The 17,502-nt window shown below is 46.8% G+C and overlaps 2 protein-coding genes across 5 annotated transcripts in view; one reads left to right on the plus strand and one right to left on the minus strand.

Moving 5' to 3' along the window:
- Ipmk (inositol polyphosphate multikinase) overlaps positions 1–326 on the minus strand; it is a 40,770-nt gene extending 40,444 nt beyond the window's left edge. Inside the window, exon 1 of one of the 2 annotated variants that reach the window (XM_021227547.2) lies at positions 33–326. In XM_021227547.2, coding sequence (XP_021083206.1) covers positions 33–171 — 139 coding nt within the window. In that variant the 5' untranslated portion in view covers positions 172–326. The remainder of the gene's footprint in view (positions 1–32) is intronic. The other variant, XM_005070779.4, reaches the window with a different exon arrangement.
- A 1,388-nt stretch (positions 327–1,714) lies between these two features.
- Cisd1 (CDGSH iron sulfur domain 1) lies at positions 1,715–16,073 on the plus strand. 3 transcript variants are annotated; one of them, XM_040732434.1, is made up of 4 exons: positions 6,138–6,209; positions 8,468–8,623; positions 9,537–9,742; positions 13,900–16,073. In XM_040732434.1, exons 2-4 carry the CDS (start codon positions 8,617–8,619, stop codon positions 14,056–14,058), a joined length of 372 nt encoding a protein of 123 aa, XP_040588368.1. In that variant the 5' UTR covers positions 6,138–6,209; positions 8,468–8,616; the 3' UTR covers positions 14,059–16,073. The 3 variants fall into 3 exon arrangements, with proteins under 3 accessions (XP_005070837.2, XP_040588368.1, XP_040588367.1); XM_005070780.3 differs by lacking the exons at positions 6,138–6,209; positions 8,468–8,623 and adding an exon at positions 1,715–1,869; XM_040732433.1 differs by lacking the exon at positions 8,468–8,623 and having other exon boundaries at positions 6,146–6,224.
- Positions 16,074–17,502: the final 1,429 nt, after the last annotated feature.

Genomic DNA, 17,502 nt, shown 5'->3' on the forward strand with positions numbered 1-17,502 from the left:
GACCGTGGAAGGGGACCCGAGGCTGCACTCACCCACTTTGTCCTTGCCATACATGTGGCCAGCCACCTGATGCGACAGCGGCACGCAGCCTCCGAGCAGGCGCGGTACTGGCAGGCTGTCCCCGGTGCTCCCCGGCGGCTGCAGGCGCAGCGCAGGGGGCTCGGCGGCCATCGGGGCGGCGACACTCGGCGTCAGGCGTCAGGGAGGTCCGGGCGGAATCGCCCGCGCAGTCGCAGCGCGCGGACCCATACCGAGACCGCGCTGCCCGCTCCGCGGCCCGCACTCTGAACCCGGGCCGCCCGCGCCCGGGATAAGGGCGCCTGGGCCCCGCCTCTGCCCGCCCCCTGCTTGCTCGGGGCCGGGACGGCACCGCTCTGAGCATGCGCTAAAGCTACTAAGACTGGATCCGGCCGCGCCGTGTGGAGCATGCTCAGAGGCTACCCCGCTGGATCCGGGCCAGCACCTCACTGAGCATGCGCAGAAGCCGCCGGCGAGACCAGTTCGTCCCTCCACGAGCGAGTCTGGAAGGCTGACCTGCGTCGAACCGAGCTGGTTCTGAGTCTGAGCCTGCTGCCGAACAGCACTGAGCATGCTCAGAGACTGCAGGCTTGGACTGTTGTCCCTCCTGCACACTATTGGCTTCATCACCAGCATCCCAGAGCTTCCCGGGGCAAACAGGCATCCCAGGTGCCTCCCAATGCGAGGCACACCACCCCTGGGAGACGGCAGCAGGGCAACCCAGAGAGGTGGCTGGTCATGGGCAGACCTGCCACCGCGTCCTGCCCTCCTGGATCAGAGACGGGAGCACCCTGAGTGAAGATGTTTCTTCTTACACCTTCCATTTGGCACTTAGCCGGACCGCTGCCCCGGCGTGCTCGTGACAAGTTTATGTGTTAGAGATTGACAGCCATCCTAAAATCCGCTTTAAAAAAAAATTGTCAATTGTATGTGTATGCCGATGCTCAGGGAGGCCAGAGGAGCTGGAATAACAGGCGTTGTGAACCCACCTCCGTGGCTGCTGGGAATCAAACTTGGGTCCCATGCAAAACTACATGTGCACTTAATCTCTAAGACTCTGCGGACTTCTGAATCGTTTGTTTTTTTTTTTAAGTGAACACTGTATTTTAAAGGGATGAACCACTCTGCTTGTGTTTGTTTATTCATGGCAAGGCTGGGAATTGAAGGCAGAGCGTTGCTCACGTTGAGCAAGCACTATACCGTTGGGCAAGCCCAGTGCCGCTTAACTGCCTCACCAGCCTGAGCAAACTTTTGGTTATTGTCTTCCTCGGGCTCTCTGGGTAGATGACTGGCGAGGTCAAAGACAGAAGGGATGGAGGCCCAATGTGGCTAGCAGAGGTTCTAGATGCAGTTCCAGACCATGTCCGTGTGTCCTGCACGGGCATCCTATAGCAAAGCCTGGCCTTGCGGGACCCACAGCGGAGCTGGCCACACCTTGCGTTACCTATAGCCAAAGCGGGCTTATGGCCAACCATAAAGAACTGGCAGGCCATAGGGCGACAGTCCTGCAGGTACTTGTCCTGAGTCACCAGAAACGCTCACAACTGGACCACCTGTAAAACCCGGCCTGGATAGGCTCTCCCGGCCGGCGCAGACGCAGTCACTGCCTTGGCTCCCAGAGCTGTCAAATCCTCACCGGTCCTCTAGGTTGGGCCCGCTGCGCATGCGTGACTCTACCGGCGCACACACGCTCCCCCAGCTAGCCGCGGCGCCTGCGCAGTGACTGTGAGTGGGCCGGGAGGTCGCGTCTTCCCCGGATCTCCGTGGTGCCCAGCGCTCGCCCGCGCGGTCCTGCCACGACCTTCCCGCTGCCCCGCACCATGGGCCCCTGCTGCGACTCCTCAGTGCGAGGTGAGCCGCCCGCGGCCGGTCCCCGCCACTCACTCTTATCCGCACCGTCACCTTGACCTGCACAAGGGCAGGCGCAGGCCTGCGGGGAGGTCGCGGGTTGCCGGATGCTGGCGCGGGCCGCATCCGGGCCCTGGACCACTTCCCCGTCCAGCCACGCTGTGAGCAAACCAGGCTAAGTGGGTCACAGTCCACCCCAAAACTCCTCTGACCCTTAGCCCCTCCCAGGGCACACAGAGGCGGCGTGGGAAAATTGGCAGCTTCCTGCGACCCTGGCCTCCGGGAATGGTCATGCCGTAGACATTTTGCTGGCTTTGTGATTCAAGGTGAAGAAATCCAATCCAAGCGATGTCTTAAGTTTCCCAGTTTCTTATGCACCTTGCACCCGGCCACTGGTGGCAGTGGTCCAAGAAACAACTGAAAATAGCCTTCTTCCCTAGCTTTGAGAACAGTATTTTGAAGAAATCCGGTTGAAATACAGAGAATTTGTGAAACTTGGTTAGTGTAAGGTGATAAACTTGTTAAAATTGACCACAGGCCATGCGTTATGCAGAATAGCCTCTGCCCAGGTATAAAATGCCACACCCCAGGGTTTGGTTACCTCTAACCTTAGTTGAGTAAAGGTAAAAGTTAAATACGATGAGCCCCATTGATTCATTCAGCAACTTTGATTATCTATAGTAATCGATTCTGTAACCATTCCTAACTCGGACCTTAATGTTGTAGTAGTTAGGGTTCTATATACTGGAAGGTTCTACCTTATGTCGACGATACTGACTTGGCAGGTGAGAGGGAGAAAAACTTTGTTGTGGTTGTTGTTGTTTTAACATCTGTCTGTGTAAGTGTCACTGGTGCCATGGCCCACGTGGAAGTGAGACTACAAGTTGTAGGAGTTGATTCTCTCCCACCCTGTGAGTCCCAGGGATCAAATTCAAGTTGTCAGGCTTGGCAGCGGGCAGCTTTCCCCGCTAAGCCATCATGCTAATTGCCCAAACATTTTTAAGTTACTAAAAAGACAAAGATAATTCTTTTGCAAAATTTACTTCAAAGGATAGCCATCTTGGGACTCCTTTAAATACACTAACTTTGGTGAGTTTAATTTTCTTTATGGTTTTTGAAATCTGGGGTTTTCTCTTATTGTTTTGTTTGTTCTTCGAGGTTTGATTTTTTTTGTTTATTTGTTTGCTTTTTGAGACATGATCTTTCATTGTAGCCCAGGCTAGGCCTGAACTCAAAATCTTCCTGTAGCAGCCTCTCCAGTGCTGAGACCTGTGCCACCACACCCGAAAGAACAATGTTCTTGGCAATAAAGACTACTGCATAAAATAAAACCCTCAATGTGGTTTGTGGTGTGGTTGTTTTAATTTTGTTGGAACACTGTTGCACATGCGTGAGGAGAAGCCAAAAGATTGCAAAATATGTTTTTGTTTGAAATCAAGGATCAGATTGTAGAAGCAGGTACTAGACCCTGATTTAGATAGTATGCTGTTGGAAAGGAAAGGAAGTTGAACCCCCAGGGACTTGTCACCATTTGCAGGTTAGTCTTTCCTGCAGTCAAAAGATAAGGTTTTGGTTTTGCTTAATTTGTGGGCACAAGGAAACCCAAAGGTGACTCTCCATTAGTTGACTATTATCTAAGGAATATGAAACCTCTGGGTGAAACCCCCACTTACTTCAAGTTGAAGAACTTGAAGCACTCACCTTTATTCTATGGGGTAACTTTTTAAAAATAGGAATGACAGATCATTATGAAGACCTTAGGGAGAGTCCCAAAGGCTTTGCAAGTCTCTTCAACCAGCTCCTTCCCTCTCAAAATTGGAATATAGAATACCTTGAAAATAAATCCTGCACCCTTTCAAGATTTATTTTATATGTAGAAGTGTTTTGACTGCTTGTATGTTGGTGTGCATGAGGTGCCCACGGAGGCCAGAAGACGGTATCAGTCAAGTTACCCTGGGCCTGATACAGGGGATGGTTCCTGGTACTCTGGAAAAACAGCCTTTGCTCCTAACTGCTGAGCCATTTTTCCAGCCCCTGCAATATACCTTTTAATGTTTACTTCTTGTACCTTGTAAGATTGTTGTGGTTTGTGTGCATATCTTTTAACATAGAGTCTTGTGTAGCTCAGGCTGACTTCTAACTTGATATGTAGCAGGTGATCACTGTGAATTCCTGATCCGCCTACCTCTACCTCTTGGGTGCTGGGATTGTAGGTATGCAATATCACAGCCAGTTTATTTGGTGCTGGGAATTTTACTTTGTATGAACAAAGCAAGCAGTGTGCCATACCCTGGACCCCCAGAATTAACATTCCTGCTGGTATTTAGTTGAAAAATAATATATTGATTTACAGCCAGGTGTGGTTGCAAATACCTGCTATTCCAGCATTACGGAAGCTAAGGTTGGAGAATCAAGAGTTGGAGGCTAACTTGGCCTATGTAACATAATATCTCAAAAATTTTTTTTAAAGGTGGGGGTCTATGCTTGCAGAATTCCTTATATTGGGGAGGGAAAGCCTGGGACCCAGAGGGAAGATGGTTAATAAAACTAAGTAGGTATCAAACCAGAACTGAAGTTAGAAAGGGGCAATGCAGAAAAGTGATGGAACTTGGGACCCTCCCCATAGTCAGATGAGATAGTTTGGGCATGTACCATTATGGTTTCTGGAAAGTGGCCTTCGATGCCCACATGTGTAATCGCATGATTCTTCCTCTTGCCCCGTAGATGGTCTTTCTGAACTCACTCTGATCTCAATGCCCCTACACCTCACAGAACCATTTCCACGAGGCTGGCTAAAGACACTCTTTCCTGGCTCTCTAGATAGCATTATCTTGTGCTATCTTACCAAGGCTTGTTTTCATTTGTTTACTTGAAACAAGGTCTCAGCATATAACCCTGGCCGGTCTGGAACTTCTTTGTAGAATAGACTGGCCTCAAATTCACGGAGGTCTGCCTGACTGTCTCCCAGGGCTGGGTTAAAGATATGAGTGGCCTCACCTGAATACTTGTTTTAAAACAAGCTCCACATAAAGGTTTTACTCTATCAAGCCAAAAGTCAGCCATAATTCACCTTTACCTCTAAAACCAAGAAGCCAACTAAACTGATTATTTTCCTGTGTGCGCATGCACACACTTGTGCATGCATGTGTGCATTGGTGCACATGACGTGGAAGGCATGCACACCGCTGAGTGGAGTAGAGGTCAGAGGACAGCTTCGTAGCATCTATTCTTCAGTCCTGTGCATTACAAGGACTGGATTCAGGTCACCTGGCTTTCTCAGCAAGCGCCTTTACTCAGGGAGCTATCTCGACAGCCTCTTAAATCGAAATTCCTATTTAATAAATTACTGATTTTGGATGAGTTCGAGGGGGTGGAGGTCAGAGGACAATTTGCAGGTGTTACTGTCTCCTCCTCCACACTGTGGGTCAGGAATGAAACTCAGGTAGACATGCTTGGCAGCAGGCACCTGTCCTCAGAGCCCTCTTGCCAGCCCTAAACCTTGTGCTTTAATGGCTGCCTTGCCCTGCCCTCTCTTGTACATTTTCTCACTTGGGCCTGTCCACAGGTTGTGAAGAGGGATTTATGTTTTCCTGGGCTTTGTTGTCCACTCCAGACTCGGGTCATCCAAGCACATAACCAGTGCTGGCCTGTCTGTTTATGCTTTGTTTGTTTGTTTGTTTTTGTTTTTCGAGACAGGGTTTCTCTGTATTGTTTTGTAGGCTGTCCTGGAACTCGATCTGTAGACCAGGCTCCAGGCTGGCCTTGAACTCACAGAGATCCCCCTGCCTCTGCCTCCCAAGTGCTGGGATTAAAGACGTGCTCCACCAAAGCCCGGCTTAATGGATTTTTTTTTCTGCAAAAGAATGCACAGGCCACACCGAGAAAATAGTAAGCAGATAATGGGCAGTGGGATTCGGAGCTGAAATAGGAGCAGTTGTCTTTGGAGGGTGTTTTCTGGAATGGGGAAGAGTAACCCAATGCATCCCTGTAGGTGCCTGAGGTTCCCTAGGCCGATTGATGCTTTTTGTTTTCTGAGTCTGAGAAAGTAAATCTCAGGTCTAGACACACACAGGTCTAGAAAAGGGCATTTGGTGTAGGAGCACTGAGGCCATGGAAGCAACAGGTAAAAATCAAGGTGAATTGGTCATCCATCACTGTCTATCACTCCCTTGACGTTGAAGTCACATGTACCAAACCTTGATGAAGAAAACAGCAGGCCGGGAAGGCTTGGTTTCAGCACAGTGCCCCTCCCCCACTCCTGACGCAAGCGCATTCCGGTTCTGTGGCAGTTGGGAGTGGGTAGGTGAAGGTCCTTTGGACAGCTAGTGTAAAGGACCTAAAGGGTGAGATGTCCAAGTGTAAGCAAATGAACTCTCCCTGGAAAGCAGATCTGAGGGTTCGGTCACAAAGAGAGGGCTGCGGGTTTGGCAGCAAGTCCAAGAGAAACCAGAGGCTGTAAAGTCAGCCCCAGGCAGCTTGAGGAAGCAGACAGCATGTTGCCCTGTTGTCTGGCTCTAATCTTCCCTTAATGGTTGGTGTTTATGTAGGAGAACCAGGTTTGATGGATCTACAGGAACAACCCACCCTTAAGAACTGTGTATCTCAGGGCGGAGGCTGGAAAGTGCTCACGGTCTGAAAGGTGCCAGTAGAGAACAGTGGAACCTCCTTGTTGTCTCTGAAGTTGTGAGTGAACCTAAGACTAACCCTGCCACACTCTGAGCGCAGAGTAGGACCCCAACAGGCATTCAGCTTCTGATGGCAGATGTGGGGAAGGCAGGCCGGAGCACTGAGTGTTCTTAAGTTGGGTTACTTGCTCTCTCTGGTTCTTTCTCCTCCGGGTTGGCATTTGGATTGTTTTTATCTGACTCTGTCCTTCCCTTTTTCTTCTTTGCTGGGGTTGCCAGGGTTGTTTGCCACTTTTTTTGCAAGGAAAAAAAAAACTGATTGAGACTGCAGTAATGGAGTGATAAAATAGCAACATTTTTTCTTCCCTCTGGAAGCTAGCAGTTTGACTAGAGAAGAGGGAAGAATAGAATTTACCCCCCTGCGGCCTTAGGTAGCTCTGTGAGTCCAGAGCACTCACTTGGAGTGAATCCAGTGCTGTGTCTGTAGCACACATACGGTACTGTGACATTGTCGGGATGGTCACCGCCTGTGTGTTGATTCCCACAGGACAGACATCCTTGACTATCTAGGGTCTGCGTCTACTGGGACATCTATGGTATGGCTGCTTTTCTCTGTCTTTCTGTCATTTCTTCCCTGGTCAAAAAAAAAAAAAACCTGGAGAAGGTAAAAGTTAACTTGGGATTTGTTTTTTTAGTGTCATCCTCTATATTAATATGGTAATGTGAGAATAGAAGAGTGTTTAACACGTGGAACCAAATTAATGCCAGCCAGTTGTTGTACGAATCTTAGGACATCTGAAGTTTGTGGGGAAATCATTTAAAATTAAAAAAAAAATTCTCAAGAGATGGAGCTTGGGTTCCATTATATTAAATGGGCATCAGGGGTGGGTAATTTACCTGCAAAATGAAGTTCCTGCCAAAAAAGAACTAAGATCACAATATTCAAGGAGTTGCATTATCTTAATTTAGAAGAAGGGTTATAGCTGCCTTTTGAATTCCTATTACATGTCAGCAGACACTGTGAAATTGAGGTTTTCATCTTTTGAGATAGGGCCCAATGTCTAGCTAAGGTTGGCCTCAAACTCTCCCGTCTGAATTGTGAGTGACTTCACACTGGATGTATTCCTGAACTATTTGTTGAATGGGAAGGCTAGGAGTCAGGCAGAGCAAAATACATTTTGGCCCAGCTTGAACACTGAAGTTCAAGAGAAATGTACACAGAATGCATAGTTATGAAACACTCTGAAGGGCCGGGGATGCAGCCCAGAGGCAGCATTTGCCTAGACCACTAGAAGCCTTGGGCCAGTTCCCGGTACTGTAAAAAGAGAAAAAGGCCTGATGGGGTCCAAAGGTTTGACGCTGTCGGGTGACCACTGGTCATGTGGCACCTGGGAATAACAAAATGCCAGTTAATGTTTATTTTAGGTGCCCTAGCAAGAAGAAATGGAAATGACCTGGCATGGAAACCAATCTTTTTGGTTTTTGCAGAGAAAAATGCTACTTTACTTGAAATAGAGTTCCTGATCCACAGAGTGTGCCCATTAGAAACATCAGATAGAAGCTATTAAACAAACGAGAAGACTGCCATGAAAGGGTTAGCATGTGTATGGAGGATCTTCTACTTGAAGCTCTTAGGACTGAGCTCCAGCACGCCTTTATTCCCAGAACTTGGGAGGCAGAGGCAGGCGGGTCTACAGAGTGAGTTGCAGGACAACCAAGGCCATGTCTCAAAAAAAAAAAAAAAAAAGATGAAAGGATCGAGCTCCGGTTTTTGTTCCTGTAGGCACCATCAGATCTGTCCCACTTGTGAGACACAGCAGAAACATCCTGGGGTCCACTATGCCCATGGGATTGTGCTTGGAAATAAAATGCTTTTGTACTATCTCCCTAGGGCCTTATTTGATAGTCTGGGAACTCATTTCAGACACTGAAGACCCAGTGTGTTTATCCTGACCCTGTTCGACTTCTTCCTGCAGCCCCTCCATGCTGGGACTAGACAAGTCTACCGAGGCTAAGGCCAAGCAGATAATGCTGAACTGGGCTTCTGTCGTCACTGCCCGGAGCCGGGGTGGCTGCTAAGCACTTGGGTTTCTAAGGAGTCCTTGGATGCAGAAGGAATAAATACATGGCCTGTTAGTCCAACAATTTTTTATTATTATTAGAAAGTACAACAACATTTTGCTTAGAATGAAGTTTTGAGAAATTCAGAAATTATAAATGAAGTATTTATTGAATGTTTCATGTGAGACTATTAACAGTGTGTTTTGTATTTTAGTGAGAAAGCAATTTGCAAATTGTGGAAGCCTCTGAATAACTTCAGATCTAGAACCAATCCTGCCAGGCAGATACTGGGGATGCACAGTGATTGGGGGCGGGCTTTACAGGTCTTTGTCTTGTCTAGATCTGGTTCTGTTTGTGTTAACATAGAGGTGCATTAGGTTTTGGTAAATTAACACATCTCAAAGCCACTACAGGGTTTTGCTCTTTAAGTGAACTCATTTTGCCAGTGGCAGCCATCACCTCCCAATCTTTCTTCATTGTTTATAACCTGAATCTTATTTTCCAGGTTTCGTTCTCTTCTTTAAGCTGTAGGTATTGCAGGTGCACACGCTGCTGAAAATGCCAATGAGCACTTGGAAGATTATCAAGCCTTGCTTTCCCTCTGCTGTCTTAGAGAAGGGACAGTCATCTTTGCTTTTCCCTCTTTTACATGAACCTAGCATGAGTGAGAGCTATGGAAAGCCGTGGGGAAGGAACCGCTACAGCGCTGTGTTAGGGCCATTTATTAGCACTGAAAGTCGTTGTCAGACCGGCAAGATGGCTGGTAGGTGAAGCAGCTTGCTACCAAGCCTGTAAATCTGAGTTCAATTCCCAGGACACACACGATGGAGGGAGACTCCGAACCAGCTCCCAGAAGGTGCCCTCTGACTCCAGCGTGTGCTGTGAGCACATGCCCCCTGCACATAAGTAAGAAACCAGTTATGCTTGTCAGGTTTCGGGAGTCTTGGGGTCTCTGACAATCACTGTCTCCCTTGCCCGTTGCAGTTGAGTGGATTGCAGCCGTGACATTTGCTGCTGGGACAGCTGCTCTCGGTTACCTGGCTTACAAAAAGTTCTACGTTAAAGATAATCGTACCAAAGCTATGGTGAACCTTCAGATCCAGAAAGACAACCCCAAGGTTGTGCACGCTTTCGACATGGAGGACCTGGGAGATAAGGCTGTGTACTGCCGCTGCTGGAGGTCCAAAAAGGTGAGCGCTGCACCCGTGTGACATTGTTCGAGACTGGTGGAGAACCCTCTCCCTTCTTGATTCTGTGGGTCTGTTCCTCCCTGGTTTTCACATACTGCGTTCTGCTTGTCTGAGACAGGGGCTTGCCGGGTAGCTCAGACTTGCAGTCCTGCTGCCTCTGCCTAAAGCTCTGGGATTGCAGGCTTGTCCCACCACACACAGGTTTCCATGCTCTTGTGGAATATATTTTCTCAAATATGCGGTTGCCATGCAGTGAAATTACATCGTTCCCTCACTGAGTTAAACTGAGTTAACCATCATCTTCTTGCTTCACCAAAGATGAAGGAAAAAAATCTCATTGATTGTCCTTTGGGAATTCTCCCCCAAAGGGACCTGAGGAGGAAACTCTACAGCCTGAGTACAATAAGAAACAAACTGAGCAAAAGCTTGTGTTTGAGACAGGATCTTGCTGGGTAGCCCGTGCACCCACAGAGGCTCACTTTGCAACTGGGCTGGCCTTCACTAGTGCGAGTCTTCCTGCTTTGGCACCCGAGTGTGGATTGTAGGTGTGCACCACCTCACCTGGCTTAGACTTCTTACTGGCAAATACCCTAAGCCTTCTTTCAGCTGTAGTTCCTGTAACTAAATACCTGGCACTTTGAATCCTTTAAAAATCCCCTCGATGTAATGAGAATTATACTCTGCCAGCTGGAAGTGACACCTGTGGGCTCTGGGCATGGACTGTGGGATCCACTTCCTAAACATTTTGACACGGCAATGCCCTGGGTGACTTCTGAATTTCAGATGTCCTCAGGGACCCAGTGCTAACACTGAACATGCTACTGTTCACATTTATGAAAAGTGGATTTCCAGAGCTTAATTTCCAAGGCCATAGCATGCTGAGTTGGGAGTATAGGCAGTAGTGGAAAGCTTACCAGAAGCCATGAGTTTGGTCCCTGAATCTAAAACAGGAAGAAAAGAAAAAAAACCCACATAATTTCAAGTACCATTTTCTGAAATTACAGTATGTTAGAGGCTTACCACAGAGAAGAGTGCTACCATGAATTGTGTCGTAAACATGGAGAGAGCTGTATATGATACCTAGTAGGAAATGTGTTTGGGGAAGTGGGAGAGTATTTTATTGTTTTTTAGCTTTTAATGGTGTCTATGTGAGTGTGTGTTGATGTGTTCACACGAGCGCAAGTACCTGCAGAGGCATCAGGGCCCCCTGGAGCTTGAGTTACTTGAGTTATAGGTGCCCAGTGAGTGCTAGGAGCTAGGACTCAAGCTCAGGTCCTTCTGCGGGAGAGCAGTTCACATACTCTAACTGCTGAGCCCTTTCTCCAGCCCTGTTGGGATGGGGGATACATATTTTAGTTTTTTAGTTAGCATGCTAAGGGATGGTGGGCTATATCACTGTGCTATATTACTTTGTTCTTCTCTGCCTCGTCCCAATGTCCTCCCTGCCCTCCTCCTCGTCACCCTTCCTCCTCCTGTCACCTTTTACTGGTCCCATTTCTAACCCCTAAGAGTACCCTTTCAGCTTCCATGTCATGTGCATACTAGTTCTCTCCTGTTCTGCTTCCCCATCCCCCCATCCCCCATCACTGGTGCAAGGAATTATGTTTCAGTAAGCACTTTTAGTAGTAGTTCAGTGTTGTGGGAGCCCGTAAAACAGTTTAAGAGATGATGGCTTGATGTGGATACAGAACTGAACTGTAGGTACTCCTGGAGCTACTTGGACATAATCTCTTGGTGCCTGTAGACTAGACTTGTTTTTAAGGGTGTGCCTGCATAGGCTCCATTCTTTCTGCTGACTAAACCGGAGGAAGTAAAAATGGAGGCTCTCTTCCATCAGCAAGTTAAATGGAAATCCCTAAAACTGCTCACTGTGTATACCTGCAAGCACGGGTGTCACAGGTGACCCCTGTGTGTGTGTAGTTCAGGTGCATTGATAAATAGGAGTGCTATGCCACGGGCTAACATTCTCTGAGAATTAGACTGCCTCTGGGAAAATGGGAGACATCTGCATAAGCATAGGCAAGTATTAGGAATGCTTTGTCAATGTGTGAAGAAGGCAGTTATGAGGGAAAGGGGTGGCTGAAGACTCGGGCCCTCCAGGAATGAGTCCATGAGGAGAATCAGTGTGAAGACTTTGCCTCATGCTTTGGATCATGGGTCTTTCAAGTGTAACTTACAGTGGGTGCTGGCTGTGAAAATGGAGAGAAATGTACAGGATCAGTGGAAAACAGTGACCTTTTCAAAAGACTGGTTATTTTTATTAGTTTTAATTATATGTATGTGCATGAGTATAGGTGCTCACAGAGTTGGGTCCCCTGGAACTAGAGTTATAGGGCAGTTGTGAGCCACCTGACATGGGTTCTGGGAACCACACGCAGGGCCTCTGGAAGAGCAGTGTGCACTTAACCCCTGATGTCTTGCCAGCCCTGACCAGGGACTGCCTGGTCAGGGAGACTAGGGGGGAAACTACAGGATCTTAGCATGTGGTTTAAGGGGAGGGGGTGTTTAACAAAAACAAGGAATTCGGTTTGAATAGCTAATGTTTTCACAACAGAGCTAAAGAGTTCAGTTGCAAAGAGTGGGTTTGAGATGATGTTGAGTGGAAATGTGCGACAGCAACAGCAGCAGCGGGTGTGACGTAGGGACACTGTGGCAGCAGAGGCCAGCAGAACTGGTGAGTCAGGGAGGACTTGATAAGAATCAGAGATGAAATCTCCAAGAATGTTCTGCATTTGGACAGCTCAGAGTCAGGAGATAGGACAGGCCCTGGGGGAGAAGTAAAGATAGAGCATCAAAGTGGGAAGGAGGCCTTTCCTTCAGGGCTCTGGTGCTGAGCTGGCCTGTCAGCACAGCCAGGTGAGTGAGTGAGTGACGATGGGAGACTCGGATTAAGCAATTAGCAGCTGACCTTTTGCTGCTATTTCAACAGATGATTAAAAAGTCTGTGTCCAAGTCGGTGAAAGCCTATGTTATAAAAAACAGGTGCTACCAGTATGAGCCTCTGTGGTGAGAGTAGACAGGGAAACAGGGCTCCAAGGCAGGAGGGAACGGCCTAGGGTTGACTTGTTCCATGAAGTAGATACGGACTGAGGAAGAACCAAGGATAGGCACAAGCTAGTGCTTTCAATGCCTGTTAAACTGTGAGTAGCCCAACTGCACACCCCAGGGACACTCTTCTTCCTCGTGGTCATGACCGCCGTGTCCTGTCCCCAGCACATGCGGCAGCTACAGCAGTTCCAGGAGTCAATCGGACACCCTCTTCTGGCCTTCACGGACACTGCACACACACAAGGCACTGATGTGCATGGAGACATAAAATAAAAGTAATTTTTAAAAAGTCTGCCAGGACTCAGGGAGCTCCCTGACCTGTTGTGTAAGCACAGCAACAGCAAGCCCTGTCCTGCAGAAGCTGGCTCTTTGGAGCCTCTCTGGAAAATGCTGGCAGAGACTAGCTTGTCCCTCTCCCAACAGGCACAGAAATATCAGCTGTGCCTGTGATGTGGAATAGTAAAAGTGAAGGCACATTGGAAATGTGTAGTCATATTCCCAGAAGAAACAGTCTCCATGAACCATTCAGAATGAATTACATTAAAGGGGAAAACACTAGGGGCTCAGGAATGAGCAAAATGGAAAGCCTGGAGCAAAGATTGCTTCGAGGATGATTGACACTAGGGTCCCAAGCAAATTGCTCCTTTCTTTTGTTTCTTTGAGACAGGATCTCATGTAGCCTAGGCTGGCCTTGAACTCTTGATTCTTCTGCCTCTGCCTCTGAAATGTAGGCGTTATATGTGTGCACCACTACACCCGACCACAAATTGATTTTAATGTAATAAACTTGAACTCTTGCAAATAGAACCATGGGCATAATTGTGAGTTCAACCTTCAGCACACACCTCCTTTTTTTTTTTTTTTTTGGTCTATTTATAAAGAGGGGAAAGGCATGGGTCACTAGAAGAGTAGCCAGTAAGTGGTCAGAGCATGCGTCACCAGATGTCAGAGGGAAGTTCGAGTAGCAATCTGGATTTTTTTCCTCCTGTTCATTTGCTAGCCAAGAAAAGTAGGAGCTATGATATGTGGGAGTCAGGCATCACTACCCCTCTGCAAGCACAGACTGATGTGGGGATCAGACCTTTTACAGTCTCTCTCTCTCTCCCCAGTTTCCGTTCTGTGATGGGGCTCACATAAAACATAATGAAGAGACTGGAGACAACGTGGGACCTCTGATCATCAAGAAAAAAAGAAACTTAATGGACATTTTCAGTGCTGCACCCCAGAGTGTTGTGATGTCACCTGATTGTTTAATTAGAATTAATTAATTAATGAGACGCTCACTCTGTCTGATTGTCTCCTTGGGTCCTAGATGTGGTTGGTACCTTGCAAATCACAGCTTTCATATTCATGGCATCAGCCTTGCTATTGGAGCTTTGTGGTGCACATTTTTGAAAGAAGGAGATAAGAAAGAAAGGTTAAATCAACCTCATGGTATATGGGTCATTTTGATCTTGTAAGGATCTGTTCTTTTACAATATGGTCTTAGAATATAGTTGTATCTTGAGGTTAACGTATTAAATTATTCTCAGAATCATGTACATGTAAATTGTACTTGTAAGTTTAAAGAAAAAAATCACCTTTTACATATTACTTAGTTAACTTGGAAAGTTAACTAAGTGTGATGACATTGCATTGATTTCTTACAGCATAGGAGAAACCTGACATGACCTTGACTGTCCCTGTGGCCAAGTTGATAACTTGGATTCAGCTTGTGTTTTAATGCTTTCAGTCAGAATTAACAATGTTATCTTCTTTAAAGTCGCCCAGGTCAGCAATAAAGGGGCAACAACTTCTTGTGTTTATCTCTGTGGATATTTAATTGATCCACTCTAAACACCAATGGCAGAGATCTAGACCACAGTGATGTCAGTTAAGTAGTCACAAAGAGTGCTGGAGCGATGACTCTGTGAACAAAGTGCCCATGTAAAAGCCAGGCAGCCATGGTAGCTTACCTGTGATTTCAGCCTTGGTAAGGATCAGCAGAGCTACCTAGCCAGCTAGACTAGCCAGAGTCAATAAATCTGAGTTCAACCAAAGACCCTGCCCCAATAAATACGGGGGGAGCTAGTAAGGAAGACACTGGTGTCAACCTTAGGTCTCCCTTTGAACACACCCACACACATGTGCACCACACACATGTGACTTGATTATACATGTACATCACACATCCAAGTGTGGAAAAAGAAAATAAAATGTTGTCTTTTAGAACTTTTACCCTCAAGAGCAGAAGGGCATCAAACTGAAGGCCTTGATGGGATTCGATACCCGGTATTGATCTCAAAGCCACACAGCCTTGCAGAGAGTAATACACTTCAATCAGAAGCATAGGAAATTCTTACTTCCCACTCTGAATAATCAAGTGCATGGCTTAAGTTTGTAAAGAAACTACTTTTGAAGATAAAAAGAACCGCTTCTTCATTTAAATTATACAGTCTTTTTCTTACAAAGCCTTGAAGACAAGTGTTAATATGCACAGTTGCTACTCTGAACACCTGAGACTTCATCTGTCCTCATTGACAGGCTGAGCCCTGGTAAGCAGTGTGCTGTCTTCTCTATACCACTTACTGACCTCAGCAAACCACTTAGCTTCTCAGCCTAAGTGTATGAATGTTGCGTGTGTTCATATGGGGTATGTGGTCATATGTGGAGGCCAGAGGTCACTGTTGGGTCTCATCAGTTTGGCTACAGTGGCTGGCCAAGGAACTCCACTGTCTTTCTCCCCCCCCCCCCCAGCACTAGATTCCAGTGCTGGAATTCTAGGTACACCTAGCTTTTTATGGGGGCTTGGGGATCCAGACTTCAATCTTCATGCAAACCACAGTAGGCACATCACCCACTAAACTATGTCCCCAGTCTGTTTCTCAGCCTTTTAAATAGAGGAAGTTGGACTAACTGAACCTTCCAGGGTTTGTCTTCAGATTTTAGACCGACATAAAATGTGTGGCTGTTTCCCCAGGAAGGGAAAACCACTAGAAGACTGTCAACCTGGATTCACTCACTATCTGCAGAAAGTCTTGATCTCTTAGTGTTTCCAGTGTGAGGGGCTATGTTTAGAGATGCAGTGACCTGTGTCTGACAGAACTGTGCACCCCATAATTGGATATCACAGCGATGTAATCGACAAGATAAACATTTAACTATAGCATTGTATTATAAGGGCTATTTGATAAATGATAGCTGCTCCCAAATAGGTGGATTGTTTTGTTTTGTTTTGTTTTTGCAAACATTAGGGTGGTATTTGGCTTTAAAATAAACATTGCCTAAGGTCTCCAGTTAGTAACCTAAGTGGTGTAGGCTGTCTTTGATAGTGCGCTCTGCTAGTTGACAAGATTTGTTAGACACGGGAGTCTTATTGTGTAGTGCAGGCTGGCTTTGAACACAGACCTGCCTCAGCCTCTTGCATGCTGGAGTCACAGGCCTAAGCTACCATGGTGGACCTGTCCCTGACAGGCAGTCTCTTCACTTCTCAGTTTTTAAATAGACATGATTGTGCTGAATGACACATGAGACATTGGTCCCCAGATTTTTCCTACGGTCAAATGTTTAGCTATCCAGGAGGAAAAAATAATAATAAAAAGTTAGCATGAATTTACTTTTATTGTAAGATAATTCTAAAATCTGGTACTGAAATATCCTTCAATGAAATGCTGGTAAGTGGTACCAATTCCTTATTGTTGTTGTTGGTTTGTTTTTCCAGACAGGCTTTTTCTGTGTAACAGCCCTGACTGTCCTGGAACTCTTGGTAGAGTAAACTGATCTTGAACTCACAGAGATTCACCTGCCTCTGCCTCCCAGGTGCTGGGATTAAAGGCATGCCTCCCCCCATCACCCAGCTAAGTACTTTTCTTGACAAAAGAATAAAATGGCAGCCATATATTTGTCCCTCCCATCCTTAATTGCTCTACAAACTCACAAAGTCTGAGTTGCACCAAGCCATGATCCTATTTAAAGCTCTAGAATGTGTTGATGTCAGTGCAGTTTGATGCTTGACTTAAGTTTCAAATCTGATAGTGGGTTCAGCATGTTGCGGGCTCATGGGAAGTTAGTAATTGATTTCAATGCTTTAACCTTTCTGCTCACTTTACCATCAGGGGTCCAAAGCAAGGGTAGTGCTGCCTGACTTCAGTGACAGCCATACCAGATATGCAGGAAGATTCCCAAAGGTGAATTTCCACTGAGCAAAGCCCAGGTTTATTACCGGCAGGCATAACAAGTCCAGGCCAGGAGTCAGCTCAGGGTTCAATCACGAGCACCACAGACTCTCAAAGTTCATAGAGGGATTGCACACATGAATGCATTAGCTGAAATCAGGATTACCGTAGAGAACAAAGATGAGTAAGATTTTTCCATTCGTCAATAGTACTGCCCATCAGAGGCATTACCTCCCTCTCATGTATCCGGAATTAGTTATTCTCCTTCCTCTGACAAAGATACTGGAGAGTTTGGGGTACATTCCACTGTGACAGAGAAATCTGAGGCAGCTGGTCACATTTTTCACCCTTCCAATTAAAGCAATCTCTCTTAGAATTCTGCAAACCCTAGGTGACTTCATGTGCCCTTTGGCTTCAGTCTTGGGTCAGAGTGCCACCTAGGCACAGCCTCCGGTACTGACAACACAAAACCCTGAATTACATTTTGTGATTTTTTTTTTTAGCTCATCTGGTTGTGTACTGAAGTCCCCGACCTTGTGTTCCCCCTGAAGGTGTGGG

The sequence above is a fragment of the Mesocricetus auratus genome, unplaced genomic scaffold (genome assembly GCF_017639785.1).
Source record: "Mesocricetus auratus isolate SY011 unplaced genomic scaffold, BCM_Maur_2.0 Super-Scaffold_100027, whole genome shotgun sequence".
Taxonomy (NCBI): Eukaryota; Metazoa; Chordata; class Mammalia; order Rodentia; family Cricetidae; genus Mesocricetus; species Mesocricetus auratus.